We start from the raw sequence: 18,189 nt of genomic DNA, 5'->3' as shown, positions 1-18,189 counted from the left end.
ACAAATGCTGGGGAGATAATTAATTTGGTGTCTCCCATTGCAGCCGGGGAGCTGGAGGCCCACTGTGCCTGTCTAATGCGGCATTTATTGCAAAAGTAGTATGCACAGACATCTAGGGGAGAAAAGGTGACGGTGTTTGAGGATGTTGAGTGGGTGCTGATAGAGGTCTGTATTGATGCACCATGACCATGTTGCTCCAAAAACAAAACAAGATAACAATCAAAGAAAACTAACAAATCAGTTGATCAAATCATATGAAATAATACAATCCACTGCAGCAGACAGGAACATTGAAAGAAAAAAAAAGTGATCGGTAGATCAAGTAAAATCAAGAAAAGGCTCTCCAGTTAAAGTATGTTCTAAGGAGATATAAGAGGTCACTGACTCTGCTGACCTGATTTCCTCTGGCAGTTTCTTCTATATCTTTAGGGCTCTGTCCACGAATGCTCTGTCACCTCTAGTTTTTAGCAGGAGTATGACTCAGTATGACTGAAAAAAAGAGGAGAATCAGGATTTCAGGTGACAGTGAATGGAAAATTGAAAGAGAGGGCAGTAAAGGAGGAAGTTGACAGTGATGAAGCACCGAGAGGGAAAACAAATTTTCACTGTGTTTGTGAACACCTGTGCATGCACGAGTGCATGTGTGTGTGTGTGTGTGTGTGTGTGTGTGTGTGTGTGTGTGTGTGTGTGTGTGTGTGTGTGTGTGTGTGTGTGTGTGTGTGTGTGTGTGTGTGTGTGTGTGTGTGTGTTGGTCGGTAGGACACTTGGACAGACAGGTTCTGTCTGGGTAATTGAGAGCCTGATTGTCCATGCCAGGTTATGTGTCTATTCGCTCCCTTCCCTTATTTTCTTTTTCACTCTCATTTTCTTTTGTCATGTTTGTGAGTACATTTTTTTGTGTCATGTCACATAAATACATGTTCAAAAGGTATAAAAGTAGCTGTGTTTTTATAAACTGGACCATCAAGCCAAGACATTTGGACATCTAATCTCCAGTAGGTAGACAGGGAAGCATGAACAACAATATATCTTGCTTGTTTCCTGTGCCTTTCATATGTCTGTATCATTTTGCAGAAGCAAAAATATTTTGTTCTGCCCATCAAATTTGTTTTGGTGGTGTCATTTCTCGACAGTTGCCTTTTCAAGTGAGGGGAATGACATTTTGAAAACTTGCTGGCTCAAATTTAGTTTGTAGTATATACTTGTTAAGATTAGCCACCTTACCACTTGTCCTACAGCAGTCTGTCAAGAACATAGCATGTGCCAAATGACTCAGAACTAAAATGTAATTATAGCCTTTACAGGCATGAGCCCACAACAAAGTCTACTAACAAGTTTCTTTGTTTTCACACCGCAGCTGTTGTGATAGCACTGCCAGGTTGTTTAAATGTTATAACGGGAAGGTCTGTACCTTCTTTTACAAGGATGGAAGGAGACTGTATTAGGAATTTGCTTGTATTTAGTCTACGTTTACCCAACCTCTGGCTACAAGATTTCTCCCTGCTAGGATATACATTGCTCAGCTACATGGTATGCAGGCCATGCAATAGGAGCTTTCAGATCAAAGGTAGATTTTAGAAAGGCCTGGGGACCATTTGATATAATGCAGGGAGAGACTGCTGTGTGGTGGGTTGTGGGGAGAGAAAATGGTCTCTCAGCAGTCTTTACTAAATGAGGTTAATTGAATCTGGGTAATTGCTGACCTTCCTGTCTGAGTGAAATCACAGCCTTAACTGATCAATGCTTTTCATAAATGTATGCTTCAAGGTCATTCAGTTGATTATACTGCCCTCCCTTTCTGTCTGCATTGCCTTGTTCTGGTGGCCCATTGTGTCAAAATGAAGCATGGAGGCTAGTGTTATTTTAACACTAAAATAATGCAATTAAGCTTGTCTCAGATTTTCAGAATTAAACAGCTTGCTGTGTTTTTAAGTAAGATTTTTCAACATGCTCCTTTTCAGAGAAAGCAAATGTATTTGGCCTCACAGTAAATGTCTCACTTATTACAAGCAAGTTTTTTTGCCTCTGCACTCTCCCTCTGCAACTCTGCTATCATCTGGAGATTTATGCAGCCAACAAGTCATTGGTGTTCAGGGAAATTGAGGACTTTTTAAAACAAACAGCAGTGTAATTTGTAATTTGGCATTCCCTAAATCTGGGAATTATGGTTCTGTGTGTGGTGCTTTAGGGAGTTAGCAGTCTGATGGTGGGTTTACTGGCCCGGCTCCCTCCCTGGACTACCTCTTTTTCTTTCTCCCCCCTGTTCCTTTTACGCCTGCCGAGGAAACAGGAGGATTTCACAGCTGCTGGGAGCTGAGCTCCGGCTGGGCCCTGTGACCTCCTTCTTTCTTTTCCCCCCTCCTTTAGTCTCACTCCCTTTTTTCTCCCTCTATCCAGCAGTCTCTTTCCTCAGGGAGCTCTTGTGTGGCTCAGAGGAAGCTGAATCATAAAGCATGGCTAATGAATAGAATAGGGAAGGAAAGCTGAGGCCTGCTGACGGCCCTCCAGAGAGGAGGCCAGGCCCCCGAAGCCCCAGGCTCAAATAGCAGACGGCCCTCACAAAGGTCAGGCTTCCTGCGGCCCGCTCCAAGGGCTTTTGGCTCCCAGGCAATGTGTTTTAAATTTCCCCCATTATTTTTTTAAATGGTTAAATTTCCCTGTTTCCTTTGGAAAACTTGGCCTTTGCTCCTTTTTTTCATTGTCTTTCTGTTTCTCTCTATTTATATTTCCCCTTTGTCTCATCTTTCTCTGTCTGTTTTTAATGGCAGCCAGGGTTGCCTCAACAAAGAGAGTGTGAAGAATTTGTTATACATGACCTCTGCACACCACAACCGCAGGCAGTTCAGACTGCCAGCAGCACAGCCCAGTGAAAAAATGTCAACTTGACCAACAAAACCCAGAAAGTTCTACAAAAACAACAGCTCGCCAAATCAGGGCTCTGCTTTGACATGCCTTTTTAAGAAGTGCTTTTGCAAGCCGGCCTTGTAATTGTGGATTATGTGACTGACTCATACAGACTTGGCAGGTGCAAAACACAGTATTAAAACCTAAATATTGGTTGTTGATGTTTCTTTGGAATATATTTGAAATATAAAACAGCTCACTGCACACGAAAAAATGGCCAAAGTAGGAATAAGGAGATCTGGGTCGTCTTGGCACAGGGTAAACACAGGTTTTCTGTTCTCTTTCTCAGGAACATGTTATGTCTGCCTTGCTCTCTGGATAACCACTCTGGTCATAACAACTGTTTTCACTGTTACAGTGAGTTATAGCATTACAGACCCTGTCTTTTCTGGTTTTGTGACCCCATGCCACTCTAAGCAAGACCCTGAGCCAGCTCCCGTGTCCATTTGACAAGCTTCATTTCAGTCTGAGCTCATATTTTTCTTCCAGGGCCTGCAGGGCCGTGATTCAAGGCTAAAGTTGTGCTGTTGCAGTGCTGAGGCTTGGTACTGGAGCGTTTAATGTTGTCCAAAGCTAACAAAGAGCCTGTGTTGTATCCTGGCGCCCCGGTTCTGGGAGACTGAAAGAGGGCAATGCACAACATTCTGTCTTTGCTCTATAGTCTTTCACTTTATCTATGGTAGGAGGAAACCGAAAGTATTTCTGTTTGTCCTTCTATGAATTATCCACTTACCAAGACCAAAGTTATTGTCTTACTCTACAGCATTTGCCATAAGTTATTGATCTACCTTGTAACACTACCTTGCTGGCAAGTCTTTCAGTACATTCTGTTCATTAATCATTCTGTCTCATAACTTCCATGGTTGCAACGGCAAGCAACAGCTAATTTTCACTCTTGAGAAAAATTATTATGTTAGATAATTTTGTAATGTTGTACATAATATGTCCAGACCTAAATTCTCTAAGGTCTCTTATATTTCAGAAGCTTAGAGCAACAGACTCTTTAATGATTTATTTTACCATCATTTAGTTTACTTGAGGTCAGTATTTTTCTGTACATAACAATAGCTATTTTATTTGACTGTTTTTGTAGTTGCAACGTTTAACATGAACATCATGCCATTAAGGTTTCATACCTGTATTTTCTAAGGCTTATATGTTGGTACAGCAGATTAGTGAGTGAATCTACACTTTCCTTGAGCTCTGTTTTGTTTGGCGCTGAAACAAGACATGAAGAACAGACATAGAAGTGTACAGAACAGCAACACAGTGGTAGTGAAGGAGAAATTGGGAGGTCTTTGAGAGAAGAGGATGTCCTCAAAACACTTGTGAAGAACTAACAAAGATGCCAAGGACAGCCATCTGTGTTTACAAAATCATTTGCTTTCTTTTTCTGTCTTTCTTGTACTCACTGTTCATTCATTACATATGCTCCCTTTGTGCAGCATGAAATACAAGCATGGCAGTTAAGGACACTCAGGCCCTTTGGGTAGAACATATGTTCAGCTTTCGCAGATTTTTACAAGTCCATAGATCTCAAATGAGAGGAACTAAAGCAAAAGTAAACCATAGATTTAAACAAAGCCCCTTATATTACAGGCTGAGGAGGATTTTTATTGTTAATATTATATTACAAGCATGCATACGATTTGCTGTGCTGCAGTTTCTTTTTTCTTTTTTTTTTCTTTTACATGCCACGCTTTGTATGGATTTACTGCTTTTCAGTCATGGTTTCCTGTATGGTCAGTGAGCATGTACTTTTGTAAAGATATATGGTACCTTTTTATTTAGTTGATGCTTGCCAACATATACAAAACCATCAAAAGTAGTTAGAGAAATACATTGCAGTGTTTAGTCTGTAGCTCTATCACTTCATAGTAAGATGCCAGTCTGCTTTATATAGACATAACCAACATTTGATTATAGTCTTCCAGGTTTCCACTGCTCACTGTCATTCACCTCAGCTACCTCTTCCAGTAACCAATCATCAATTGATGTTGAATTTTTTTAATGAAGACTTTTAGACTGCAGTCATATTTGGTTAATTTCCTACAATGTCTCTTCCAAAAATATTGCAGTGTGCATTGGGATTTCTTGACAGCAGTGTGTTTTCAAAAGCCTTTGTGCTCTAATGCTTCATAGCCATCTTATGAGCTTCCTCTGCCCTTGACAGCATATCTTCTTAGGGTTTTCAGGTGGCCCAACAGTGCCACCTAATGTTGCTTCATCAGCAGGGAAAGCCAGACAGTCCCAGCACAGGAGCAGCTCCTCTCCTGCACTGATTGGAGACTGTTGATTGATTGTATAATGCTGTGTGTGAGAGCATAACTTTATCTCCAAGCAATTGAGACCAGATTTGTGGCTGAATAAGCCTTTTAGTGGGCAGGCAAAATATGTGCCAACGCTTCCATTTGTTTTGATGAATTGCCTTGAATTGTATGTGTTGTTTTCTTAACAGGATTAACTGTAGTTTATCACCGATTCATCGTATTAGACAAATTCAATTAATATCTGCTATCTTGTTTTTCCAGATATCTGATGTAGGATCCGAGAAGCTCTTTTCCCCTACCACACCCAAAGGTAAGAAGATCCTAATGTTTTCTCTTTAACCTTAAGTCTTCCCTCTTATGCTATTTTCCTATACATAACAACTACTGGGTTTTGCAAACGAGTCGAATTATCCCCAGCCCTAATCCTGCAGCTCCCATTCAGATTTAAATGTCGACAGGCATAAACAAGGTCTGGTGACTGCATATGCACGCATTTTTGTCTGGGTGCATAGTGGCGTTTCTTGGATGACCCCGCCAAAGGCTTAGCCCTCCCACATATTGGTTCATTAGAGGGGATTTAAAGCCTCCCTGCCACATGCTCCCACAAATGGGAGTTTCCCCTTAGGCAATACAAGCTCTCTGACAGCAGGCCTAGAACATAATGGCTGCCAAAGGAAAGACAGAGAAAGAGCTTTGTCAGCCCCCCGAGACAACACCAACTTAAACTGTGTATCCACATATGCACATGTGTAGAATATAATTTCTTTGCTTTCGTAGAGTATGGCCATAGATGGTTCCATGTAATTTAGTATAATTGTTTGCATTCACGGACTGACATTCCTGGGTATATTTGGCATGTCAAAAGGCACCATGAGGGCACGGAGTGTTGGCTGCACCTGAATATTTACAACATGCAATGATGCTTGGCAGGTCAGAGCAGGGCTAAAGGTGTCAAGCTGTGGATGCAGGAAGGAGGGGAGGAGGAAAGAGGCGTGATCAGCCTACTTATGACAGATAGCAGCATGCGGACCATGTCCCCTCTGGGCAACAACCAGGATTGAGGCCCATTAAAACAAGCTGAGGGAGATGGAGGTTGATCTGCTCACTGTATACTTTGGCCAAATGAGGAGGGTTTTGTAGGCAGGCGGGGCTGGGGTGGTGGTGGTGGTGGTGGTGGGTGGTGTCATCTCTGCAGACTCAACAAATAGATCAGCATGCATCAACTGGGCCCCATTATGCTAGTGTAATCTGGGTTGTTTTAAAGATATATGTAGCTTTGGTTACCTTGTTTTCGTCAAACATTTCTAATAAAAAAAATCTGTTTAAAATGTTTAGGTATAGTTTTGAAAAATGTTGCAGTCACAATACCTTTTTTTTTTCATCTCAGTTGTAACATTATACCACAGCTCTGATGACCAAATATCAGAGGTTTTAATGTTGCTCATGTCATTCACCACCACATTAGAACATCCACTCTAAACGCTATAAATCCTCAAAACATCATACAAATGGGTTGGAAGCTTGGTTTCGCACTGAAAAGCTTGGCTGACAAGAAGGAGATAAGGCCTGCTGGCTGTGTGCTGTAGATGACCTGTGACTACCATCCGCTTCGTGGAACCAGCACAGTGGTAAAGACTTCCAGACTTTCATGGTTTAGCAAACAACTATATCACGACCAACTCCATCTATTCGCCACCCTGCTGCTCAAGTTATCAGATGTCAGGGTGCCGACTTAAAATTCCTTTGCGTGACTGTTCACAACATGGCTTCATACAAGCAGATACCCATGCTGTGAAAATCTAGAACTATAGCACACGCACAACCAACGTCTTCAACACACATGCAAAATCCACTTCTTTATAGTGGTTGAAGGAATGCTTCTGTGGATCTTACTAACGCACAAGCAGGGAAGAGGATTAGGTCCCTGGAATTACATCCAGACAATCCAATCAAAGTCTCTTGTGATTATCACACAGATCAAGCAGATCCTGTTTGGGTGATGTAGTAGAAGGGCACCAGATTAAAATTATAGGTTCAGAAGGGTAAAGCAACAAAGAAATCTGCAGTTTGATGGAATGATTTTGTGATGATGAGGAAAAAGTTATCACGCTAAAGCTGCAGACCTGCCACCCAGTTCTCACTTTCCAATGCTGTTGTTTGAAGATACAGTAGATTCTAGGACAGTGTTTGTTTTTTTTCTGTGTATGGATAATGTGTGTGTGTAATACATAGAAGCCCACAGGCTGTTTTCCTCTGGTTTAGAATGCAGCAACACAGTGTATGTGTCCCATTACCGGCCTCACTCATGGTCCTGTGGGACTGATGAAAAGCCTTTTTTCCTCTGATCACCAGGCCTGTCGAGCTGTTAGCTGGTAGACTCTCAGACAGATGCAAACACTCACACACAAACACAAACATTATGACACACATGAATATATAATGGTGTGATGATGTTTGGCTTGTATAATTACCAGATAATGAGTGTTTCTTTTACCTCTTCCTTTCTTTGAAACGTTCTGCTCCTTTTTTAACCTTATTTTGGGGAGCAGTTACGAGTACAAACAGTTGAGGGTACGTCCAAATTGTACACATGCACACAGACTGTCATGTTAATGAAACGGTTCAGGGTTCATGGAGAAGAGGAAAGACCAACATTGTAATCAGTGAGGGCAGAGTACTGTAATTATGCACACAGAACAGGGTTTTGGGCAAAACCCAGACACGCTTGCCTTCTTTCTCTCATATTTACTTTTCATCATCTCCACATCACTCGTATGTTGACAACCTGTTATTCATGCAACCAGTACCACTGATGATAGTACAAGCTAATGGTATCTGTAATGGCACTGCACATAATGTGTAATTCGCTTTGGATGTTTTCATCCAAAAGCAAGTATGAGTTCTGAATGTCTGTCTGTGTTGGTGGTTATGACGTAGGAAGGTGCAGCAGAGGGCAAGCATTATCTAACAGTTATTGGTTGTTGTTTATTTCCTGTCTTAAACCTCCTGCAAATTATTGATTTCCTGGAGGATGGTATGTTTAAGTAAAAGCACAGCAAAGATTTGTGCTCCACTCAAGGCTACTCCTATTGGATTGCAGGTCAGAGTTTACTGTTGTCACTTGCCTGAAGGCGAATGAGAAGCTAAATGTAGCTGCTGAGCGTGTAGAGGGCACATCCGCAGAGCACAGATAAACACTTTACTGGCAGGTCCTCTTATGACATTTCACAATGCTAGGTCTATGGAAGTGGTAGGGAGTTATCACCCAGCTGTCAGCAGCTAGAAATATCTGACAAAAACACTTAGGAATTTATACTGACTATGTTGAATGTTGCATCTATGGGTTTTAGACCAATAGGTATAGTTTAGGCACCATTTTTTATTTAGACTCTTTGTACTTTCCGAGGCCCTAAAGTCTTAACAAGGTAAAGCCTGCCATGGTGAGATGGTAAACTCATGTATTGTGCCTTCCATCAGAGAAACCTTAGGCATCTTGGGATAGCGGGGAGAAGATTGGTAGAAAAGCCATTTCTGAAGTAGATTTCTGTCCTTGTAATCCTGATTAATTTTGACCCGTTGTGCTCATTTTAAACAGAGCATTACAGTAAGCGTGAACACAGCAAGCTCCAGGGCGAAACTAGGAGCTTAGCGGCTTTGGGAGGCTTAGCTGCAGATGGCATTTTAAGCCGGACTTAATAAATTGTTTCCATTAAACTTACCGGCCCACACATACTGGATTAGACCAGTGCAACAAAGGAAGAGAGCGTGCAGATGGAGAGGAGGAAAGAAAGCACACACATCTGCCATCGTGCACATCTGACACTGTTAACATCTCTCTGAGGCCTCATGAAAGGTGAAGATGAGGTTACTGTTGTGCTGCGAGTCATGGAAGCTTTTGGAATTAATGTAAAATTCCCTCGCTCAAGATCTCTTGTTCGTTGGGGATGTTGAACCAATTTGTTTAATTGACATCAAAGTAAACAAACACAAAAAATGCATAAACCATTTAGCTTGGCAGTGGATTTAGGGCTTATCCTCTAACTGTTGTTTATATATAAACACATTACCAGTGCTGTAGCTTAAGGATTTAAGATCTGCCCTTACACTTACTTTTTTTTTTAAACTTTTTTTTTCCTTTGGATCCTTGTTACACATATACCTATCAGCTTTTGTGGGAAATCAATTCCTTATGGTAGAACCCACCTCTTCTCTGAGTTGTCCTCAGCCCACCTACACTGTACCTCCATCCTCCATCGGCTTGCTCCCTAAGCTCTCATTATGAGCTACACAGTCCAGGGTCCCTGTGTCGAATCGCTAATCAACCACCCTGTCTGCAGGCCAGCTCTCTCAATAGGTGCTGAGTGGCTTTTGTTCCACCGCTGCTGTTTGCTGCATGTCAATAAAAGGGCTTTGGTCTCCTTTAACTCCCTCTCCTCTTCCATTACCTACGCTGTGCAAGGAGCTGCTGCTGCAGTGGATGCTAACACAAAAATGAAACACAGTTTCTCCTGCCAGACTCTGAATGCCAGAAAAGGAATGACGCTGATTGGAAAGGGTGCAGCAAGGTCAGGGGCAGGAGGGATTGAGGGCAGCTCAGGCATAGTGAAGAAGATGAAAGAGCGTGTTTGTATTTGGCTGAGCAGCTCTCCCCTGGCCAGGTCAGCGCAATGTATCACTAACCTTGGTGGCCACCCTGACTGTTTGCAGCCTCTTGTCCATTAAATAATAAATGGAGGTTGACCCTCTTTCCAACTAATCAGCTTTTCACTGCCGTTGAATCAGGATAGAGCAAAGGTAGCTGGGGAATGTGGCTGGTTTGCTTGTTGGCAGACTCCATGACGCGAGGTCAGAAGTGACGTTGAAAAAAGAGAAGGGGATACAAGGTTTTACACAGCACCATTAGCAAGTCCTGAAATTGATTTGTTTGAGATATTCCAGACAGGATATGCTTTTCCTATCAGAAAGACAGATTTTCCCGTATTGATGTAGGTCTGAGGCTTGCCCACTCATTTATGACAGCCGCTTTTGCAAAAAGGATGCCACAAGCTGATGCTTAAAAGAAAGCATCCCCCTTCATACTAACGGTACAACCCTTGTTAACGAGCTTGAAGAGCAGTTCATGTGTGTCCTGATTTGTTTTAAGTATTGAAAAGTTACAAACTCTGAGCAGAATAAAGAGAGCAGGTTCACTGGCAAACAAAATATTTAGAAGGAATTGAGAAAACCAAAGCATAAGTTGTTTCTTCATTAATCTTAAGATTATTACTGTTCACAGCCAGAAGACAGTTTATGAGCTGAATGATTTGTTTTTGTAGAAAAGAGCTGATATGAAGCTCTCTTTATTGATAGTGATAATGCTGTTTGTGTGGCCATCCATGTCAGAAAGATGAAAATAAATAGGGGGAGCCCGGCAGAGATAAGACACATGTTTAATTATTAATTGAGCCATTACTGACAGAGATTGCCTTTTTTGATTTAAAGCAGGAAGGCCTGCTTCAGGGACAGAAAAAGCAATTACAGAATTCCCTCCTTGTACCACTTCTGCCCATCCTTCAACCTACGCTGCAAGAGAGGACCAGAAGGAGACAAAATGCTCCCACACGCACATAAACTCACACACATCTTGTTACAATGCAGTGTTCCATAAATTATTTAAATTCTTCTTCAATATTTATAGCTTTTTAAATTACAATTACCTTGTCATGTACTATTTATGTAGAGTGGCAGGCAGTCAAAGGAACCAAGCCACATTACTTACAACTCCTCTGTGGTCTGGCACTTTGAAAGCTAACTGGAAAGAATTGTTTGGTTGTTTAGTAAGATTCAGTAAGTGATGTCAAGGCTTTTAGAAGCTGCCTGTTTTCAAAGGCTGTCCAGATTTTCAATCCACGGCAATTAGCTGGCTTGTAAAGTCATTGCTGATATTTCACACTAACCCCCCATAGACTCGATACCCCCTTTAGACCACCATTATGTTCATTAGAAACATGCTTGCTCTGTGCGAAGAGTCTAGGATTCATGCAAAATGAACTTAGCCCCCTTTAGAACATTTGGTCACTGCTGATTGAGTTTCATTGTCGTAACAGAAACCCTGTTTGATCGTGAATGTGTATATCTTTTCTCTCTTGTGTGTCTTTATCATGACATGTCAGGATGCTTGACACCTGTCAGTCAGCTCTATCAGCCCATGTCATCTGTTTCAGTCAGCTCTTGGGTGTGATCAGCAATTGTGACATAAAATTGTAGTTACACTGAAGTGGCTCTGTGATTATTGACTGAATATGGATTCAGCTTTAGCTTTGGAGAGGGAGCAATTACAAAATCACTTAAGGCTATAAAGGACATTTAGGACACATTGTCAGGGACATGGCCAGTTTTTTGGCTGGCACATTTGTGCATACACTAAAGGATTCACAGCATTTCAGATCAAGTCAAAGTAAATAAGTATATATATATTGGAGATATATATATGTATATATATAAATTAGGGATGGGCAAAAAAATCGATTCATGTACATATCGCGATTTTTTTTTTAATGGGATGATTTTAAAAATCGATTTTTCTCCCCAGAATCGGTTATATTACGTCATATCCGTGTCCAGAAAAACTTCATCAATTCATTACATTAAGTTATGTTAAAACTAGCCCACATTTGTGTGGACATTTGAATTCATTTTGTAACTGTAAACTTGAAATAAATGTCAGCTGCTGGACTGACTGACACAGACTGATGTGTATCGCTGAATGAACGACATTCATTCTAGGAGTGTATGATTCAATTTGTTTGTTTTTTAAGGAGGAAGAAAATTGCAATTACTGATTATATCGAATCGCAATACTTGTAGAATCGCAATTATAAAGAATCGTGATACAAATTGAATCGGCACCTTAGAATCGGGATACAATCGAATCGTGACCAAGGCATATCGTCCCACCCCTAATATAAATACTTATTTATATTTAAGAGTTTACCACCACACCACCTCCGTCCCCTTATAGCAAGAGGGTTCCAGGTTCAACTCCCAGCTGGGGCCTTTCTGTGTGGAGTTTCCATGTTCTCCCTGTGTATGTGTGGGTTCTCTCCGGGTACTCCGGCTTCCTCCCACTGTCCAAAAACATGCATGTTAGGTTAATTGGTGTCTCTAAAAAATTGTCCCCAGGAGTGAGTGTAAGCGTGTGTGGTTGTCTCGTTTGTCTCCGTGTGGCCCTGTGATGGACTGGCGACCTGTCCAGGGTGTACCCCACCTCTCGCCCAATGACCGCAGGGATAGGCTCCCCGCGACCTGACCGGCGGATTAAGCAGGTATAGAAAATGGATGGATAGGTTTATATATTTAGCGTATGCACAAATGTGCCAGCGTTTATATGTTTAAATATATATATCACAGACAAATGAAACCAAGCAAGCTTACTGTTAATTGTGGCAACCAATGAACCTAACAAACTGGTTGTAGGGGTAAGCCAGAGTACCCAAAGAGAAGTCAGACTCATGCACAGGGAGAACATGCAAACTCCATTCACCCAAAGGCCCAACAGAGATTCCAACTCTGGTTATAATGCAGACTATCAGTTATCTAATTTCAGGCCAAAGTTTTAAAATGCCACCTGAAAGGGCCTTCTATATACCTATGATTTTTCTGTCCTACTGCCCTCACCTATCATGCTATCAGCATTGTGCATGCCTTTTTTATGTGGTTGTGATACAGGGATGACAGATTTTTAGCTTTTTTTTTGTTATTGTTGTAAATAGTGCAACTTTCAGTTTGGTAGTTGTACATGAGTGGGATACTTTTTGGCTAAGGTTAGAGGCCAAAACATTGCAATAAAAAGACAGTGGCAGTAATAACGACTATTAGAAGCGGTAGTCTTGCATTCTGAACTCAACCCATCTTTCAGTAGTCCACAGCAGACTAGTTCACTTACAGCTTTAGAATATACCTAGGTCAAATGGGTTTGCAGTTTAGTCTTTCATAGATAAGCTGCAGCTGCAGCAGTTCACTGACCAACTTGAACAGACAATCATCTCAACACAGAAGCAACACTGGGAAAAATAAACGTAAGCCCCTTGTTTTTGTGTGTGTGTGTGTGTGTGTGTGTGTGTGTGTGTGTGTCTGTGTGTGTGTTTATGCAGGAAGCAAAGAATAGAAGGGATAACTCTAGAGCGCAGTAGCTCTCATCACATCTTCTGTCTAATCTTAATCCTCTTCCTTCTCCAATGAAAACACGTCCAACTGCATTGTGGAAGGCATTTTCATTGTTTACTTATGAGAATACATGGCCAGCATCTTATCGCTGCTGTCATGTCTGAAATGTAAAGCTGACGCCTGTGATCACTTGCAGGTTTTCTAGTTTATAATCCTTTACTCCCAGCTCCAGTCATTCTGCCAGCAAGACGGTTTTTTCCCCGCCCTGCGTTTTAAAGATCCCAGCTCCTCACTATGTGCATTTTAAGCTTATTTATGTCGAGAGTTTCAGAGCCAATGTTGTTTGCAGATGAGGCTGTAACGCTCATTGACAAAGCCAGATGGTATGTGATTGTGGCCAAACACGATGCTTGGATAATGTACAATCGCCTGCAAAGGGACTGTCGTCAGCCTAGATGGATATTACAAAGATGCTTGTAATGGATTGGACATTTTGGGAAGCAGTTTACAGAAGCTTATAAAGATGGAAAAGTCGTCACCAGGAACAGAACGAATGTAAACACTTCGGACTCTGTGACAGAGAAGGACATTCAAATGTCTGAAAGATGTGCGAGAGTATTCAAAGCAGAAAGGAGACCAAAACAAAAAAACAAGATTCCAAATAAAACAGAATTCAGCCTGCCAAATTAAGTATACTCCAAGTAATTTCAGATAGGTGGTCTTCCTCTGGTGTTTGTTTCTATATTTCTGATACCACTGTAGCATAGCAGAAATATAGTCCACAGGCTTGGACTAGTACAGTATTTTTGACAGAGGGCTGGCGACTTTTGCAATAAAGGCTTTCTTCTAGTCTTGACCTCAACACTCTGTTAAAGCCGTAATCTGACACATTGCTGAGAAAGGCCTTGTGCTTGGTCATGTGTTTCAGCTAGCATGAGTGTTATTAATCGTCCAAGTGTTTAACACACAGGCGGTAATTCGCTTAGACAGAGGAAACTGCATTTTGGCCGTTTCAGAGGTGGTAAAAAAAAAAAAGGAACATGCACTGTGTGGTCTCTTCCAGTATTCAAGCGGTCATCTGTTTGGCTGTTGTTTTTGGCTACTGGTGAATTCCCTGCTCTGGGCCCTGGTGGTGGGGCCCCTAATGGCCTCTGACTGACTGTAATACTCCATTCAGCAGAGCATGGGCTCCAACCTCCCTGGCTGTTGGATTAGTGCTGCTGTGTTGAGGGGTGAGCAGCAGGACTGGGATTTCACTGCTGTTTGCTTTGGGAAGAGATTGTTCCAGTGTCACACAACCCATAGAGAAAAGTATACAGAGCCCTAACAGCAGTATCGAGCAAGGTTAGACCTTTAGATGATCTAACTGATGTTTGTATTTCAGGTTTTTTTTGCTACCAATGTACTGGAGATGTAGTTAAATAATGTAGTTAAATACTGTTTAATGTCATATATGCTGGAGTGTTGGAGGGTTTTGATTGTTAATTTATTTTGTTTTTAAAATCTTATTTATTTGGAAATTACATTATTTGGAAAAATGTAATATCTAACCACATTCAGTTATGGTAGTGGTACTGTAACAAATTTTGCTTGTGTAAAAAAAAAAAAAATCAATGTATAGCTGTAGCTATCACTAATGATGCAGTATTGACTCATCAACTGTTATGTCCGGGGCAAGTGCTGCAGTGCCTGGGGCTCCTCATCAGCTGCAGCACAGTGTATTAGTGCTGGGTAGGCGTAGCAGCACGGTAGCAGGTGTCTCTGGAGTCAAGTTAGAGTGGACATGTTTTTCAGGGAGGATGAGCCATCTGGGTCTTGATACTTGATGGTGCTTAAAACCCACTTTCAAGTGTGACACTCCCAGCACTTACCTTTTAGCTGCTCACAATTATCTCAGCGTTGGCTGCTAAAGGGAGAGAGTAGGCGTTCAGAGTTTGACATGTGGAGCCTCGGCTTCGACATGGAATCATGAAACAGTCAGTAGCACTCAGTGGTTTGATTTTGATTCCTCTAACTGTTTCAGTACTCTTTTTGTCATATGCAGTTGGAATGTCAAGCATAAAGAAACAGTTTGATTTCTCTGTGAGTGTATGTGTGTTTCTGTCTTTTGACTTTGTCCTGGCAAGACTTTTCTGGAGCTCTATTTTGTTTTGTTGTTTTGTTTTGTCTTTTTGTTCTGGTGTAATCTGTTTCATCTTGCAAGCAATTCGGCTCTTTTCAGAGTCCAATTTCCCTCACTGTGCTACCTCCCTTGCCTCACACACATTCACACATTTCCTCAAACTGACACACTGCTTTTGCGCTCTAAACAAATCAATTCTTTTTGTGCCACACTTGGAACACCAAAGTGAAGTGCGACAACTCATAGCAGCCCTGAAGTCATGCAGGCTGTTGTTGATGTTCCTTGTCCACCACGGCTCGAAGCAGCCAGACTCAAATTCTACCTCTGTGTCTGTGTTTGCTTGTGTGGTGTGGGATTAACAGAGATTGGAGCAGATGGTGGTGAGTTTAGGTTAGCAGCAGCCCCACAGGTCAGGATCCCGGCCTTGTCTCCATTAGTTTACTTGACACAAATCTTTATTCAACCCTCTGCTCATTCCCCTGCCTTTTAAGTAACCTCACCCTGCCTCTGTCTCTCCAAGTCTTGGTCACTTTATCCCTCTTTTTTAGACCTGCTCCTTTCATCTAATCAAGAATGATGAATGAGCTGCGAGTAAGGACAAAAAATGTTTGCAAATCTGATACACCTTCCAATTGTCACTCTTCCTGTTGCATTGAGGGCTATGATGGCTGGAAGAGGGAAGGGAGGGCTTTTGAGATGTTGTTTGTTTGTCTAACTCCCTAAGAGAGCTATTTCGAACCGCTCTACCGCAGTCTACTGAGTGTGTTGTCAGCCTCAACAAGTGATTTTTCAACAGCCCCCCTTTGCTTAAAAAAAGAAAGAGGAAAAAACAGACTAAAGCAAGATTTTTTTTAATGACTCTTACATATTTCAAGCTCTGACTGATGGTGAAAAAAGGCTTGTAGCTTTTAAGAACACAGCTCTTTTGGCATGTAGCCATTTGGGGAGAAAATAGCAGCTCTAGTCTAGGCTTCAACAGCTGCTGGGTCTCCATCTATAAGCCTACATACCCAGCAGCACCCGAGAAGCAGTTCAGCAGCAGGATCCTCCCATAGAAGTGACATTGATTACATTATTGGGTCTAAATTAGACGTGACTTGCCAATATGTGAAGCTTAAAGGAGAAGTTTGTTTTTTTTTAAACCTGAACCTTATTTCTGAGGTCTTATTTCAGAGTAGTTTTTTTATCGTATTGGAAAACAATGTCAAACTGCTGTTTCCAGCAAACACGAATATTTGTTGCTTCCTTTCACAGGTATTTAAGTAATTAGATGTAATGTATGGCATTTAATCAATAGAAACATTGAAATGGCTTAATATATAAGATAGTGATATAAAATAATTATTTTTTCAACAATGTGCTTAGAAAAATAACTTTTTTGTATTGACTGAGTCATCTATATGCAGCGTCTGTATATTTTGAAATGTCAGTATGGTGTAGTATATATTTTGTTAGTTAGTTTGGCATTTCTGTGGCTGTAATACATATTTAAGAGTTGCTATCTTGGCAAGATCTTGAATGATTAGAGAAGTAGACCTGGACTTTGATCAGCATAAAGACCAGAAGCCTTGGCATGTGATAAGATGCTTAAAGATGGAACCATAACAAGGCAACACATTTTTTTTTTTTTTAAAGTCCGGCCTGATTGATAATCTTGCTCTCTGGTAGATGACGATGAGCTTGTCGCTACCTTTAAATAAACACCACCTGACAAACTAGCTGTCTCAGCACTTTTGGCTGCCTGAGTGTATTATTTCTACAATTATATGTGCATGAAGGAAGTGAGGAACCCAGGCGATGGCTTATGCTAACCCACAGCATACTAACAAACATCTATATCTGGAAAACACCTGAAGAAATGGGATATGTTGGCTAAGATGTTTCTCCTATTCGTTTCATTGCACTCAACTGTAACGGCTGCAAATGTCACAACAGTCAATGAGCTATGGTGAATGGTTAGGAGCTGTCAGCTTCCAATTGTTGCGCTGCTTTGAGCTTGGCGGGTGAAAATTGAGATGGAGGAGGAGGAAAAGAAAAACATGCAGGCTCTTTCAGCCAACTGTCATGCCACTTAAGATTTGTTGAAGGATTTTCACCCAACCATTTCCATCCCATTGTGAAGCAATCAGTATGACACTGAACGATAATATTATATCCACTTAGAGGCATGTGGGCTTCATGCATGTTCATACATGAAGTGAGGCTAGAAAGAGATGCCTCTGTTTACATTGCTGAGCACTCCCTCCATCTCTGCTTCGACTTGCAGCTTCCTGGCAAAAACACCCTGTCTTTGTGTCTTATACATTCTTTCTCCCAATCTCTTTCATTCTTACCTCCTTTCTTTTCAGTCTCTGTGGATTGTGAGCCAGCTGGTGGGCTAATAGAGGATGCTTTCCTGTGGGGCACCGAAGTGATAGTGTTCAGGCGTTCTGCAAGCTTAAGTAAAGCTGACACGCTGCTCAAGAGCTACAGCTCCACAGTAGTCCATGGTGAGATGCTGAAAAGGTCTTAAAGGTATGAGAGACGCAGGGAGGCTGCCACTGTCCTCCCACTGCTGTGCTGTGGTGTAGGAAGCTGGAGTTAAGTCCTTTATTAGAAGTGGCAGGCGTTGTCTCCAGTCACCTCAATAATTGCAGCACCACATCAACCGCTATAATCAATTGAGACAGCTGCTGCTGCGGCGTTCAAGTCCATCAGGCAGGCGTGTCACGCTAATTAATGAAATGATAAGGCTAGTGCTTGCAGCAT

The 18,189-nt window shown here is 41.6% G+C and overlaps 1 protein-coding gene across 9 annotated transcripts in view; it reads left to right on the top strand.

Annotated features, from left to right (window-relative positions):
- The window catches only part of fbrsl1 (fibrosin-like 1), a 282,772-nt gene that overhangs the window by 243,396 nt on the left and 21,187 nt on the right, over positions 1-18,189 (top strand). For all 9 annotated transcript variants that reach the window (XM_075468377.1, XM_075468381.1, XM_075468380.1 and 6 more), the window contains one exon: positions 5,436-5,484. In XM_075468377.1, the coding sequence (XP_075324492.1) occupies positions 5,436-5,484 (49 nt within the window). The remainder of the gene's footprint in view (positions 1-5,435; positions 5,485-18,189) is intronic.

This window comes from Odontesthes bonariensis, chromosome 6 (genome assembly GCF_027942865.1).
Source record: "Odontesthes bonariensis isolate fOdoBon6 chromosome 6, fOdoBon6.hap1, whole genome shotgun sequence".
In the NCBI taxonomy this organism is placed as follows: domain Eukaryota; kingdom Metazoa; phylum Chordata; class Actinopteri; order Atheriniformes; family Atherinopsidae; genus Odontesthes; species Odontesthes bonariensis.
Note: the sequence above shows the minus strand (reverse complement) of the source record. Positions and strands in the feature narration are given on the sequence as shown.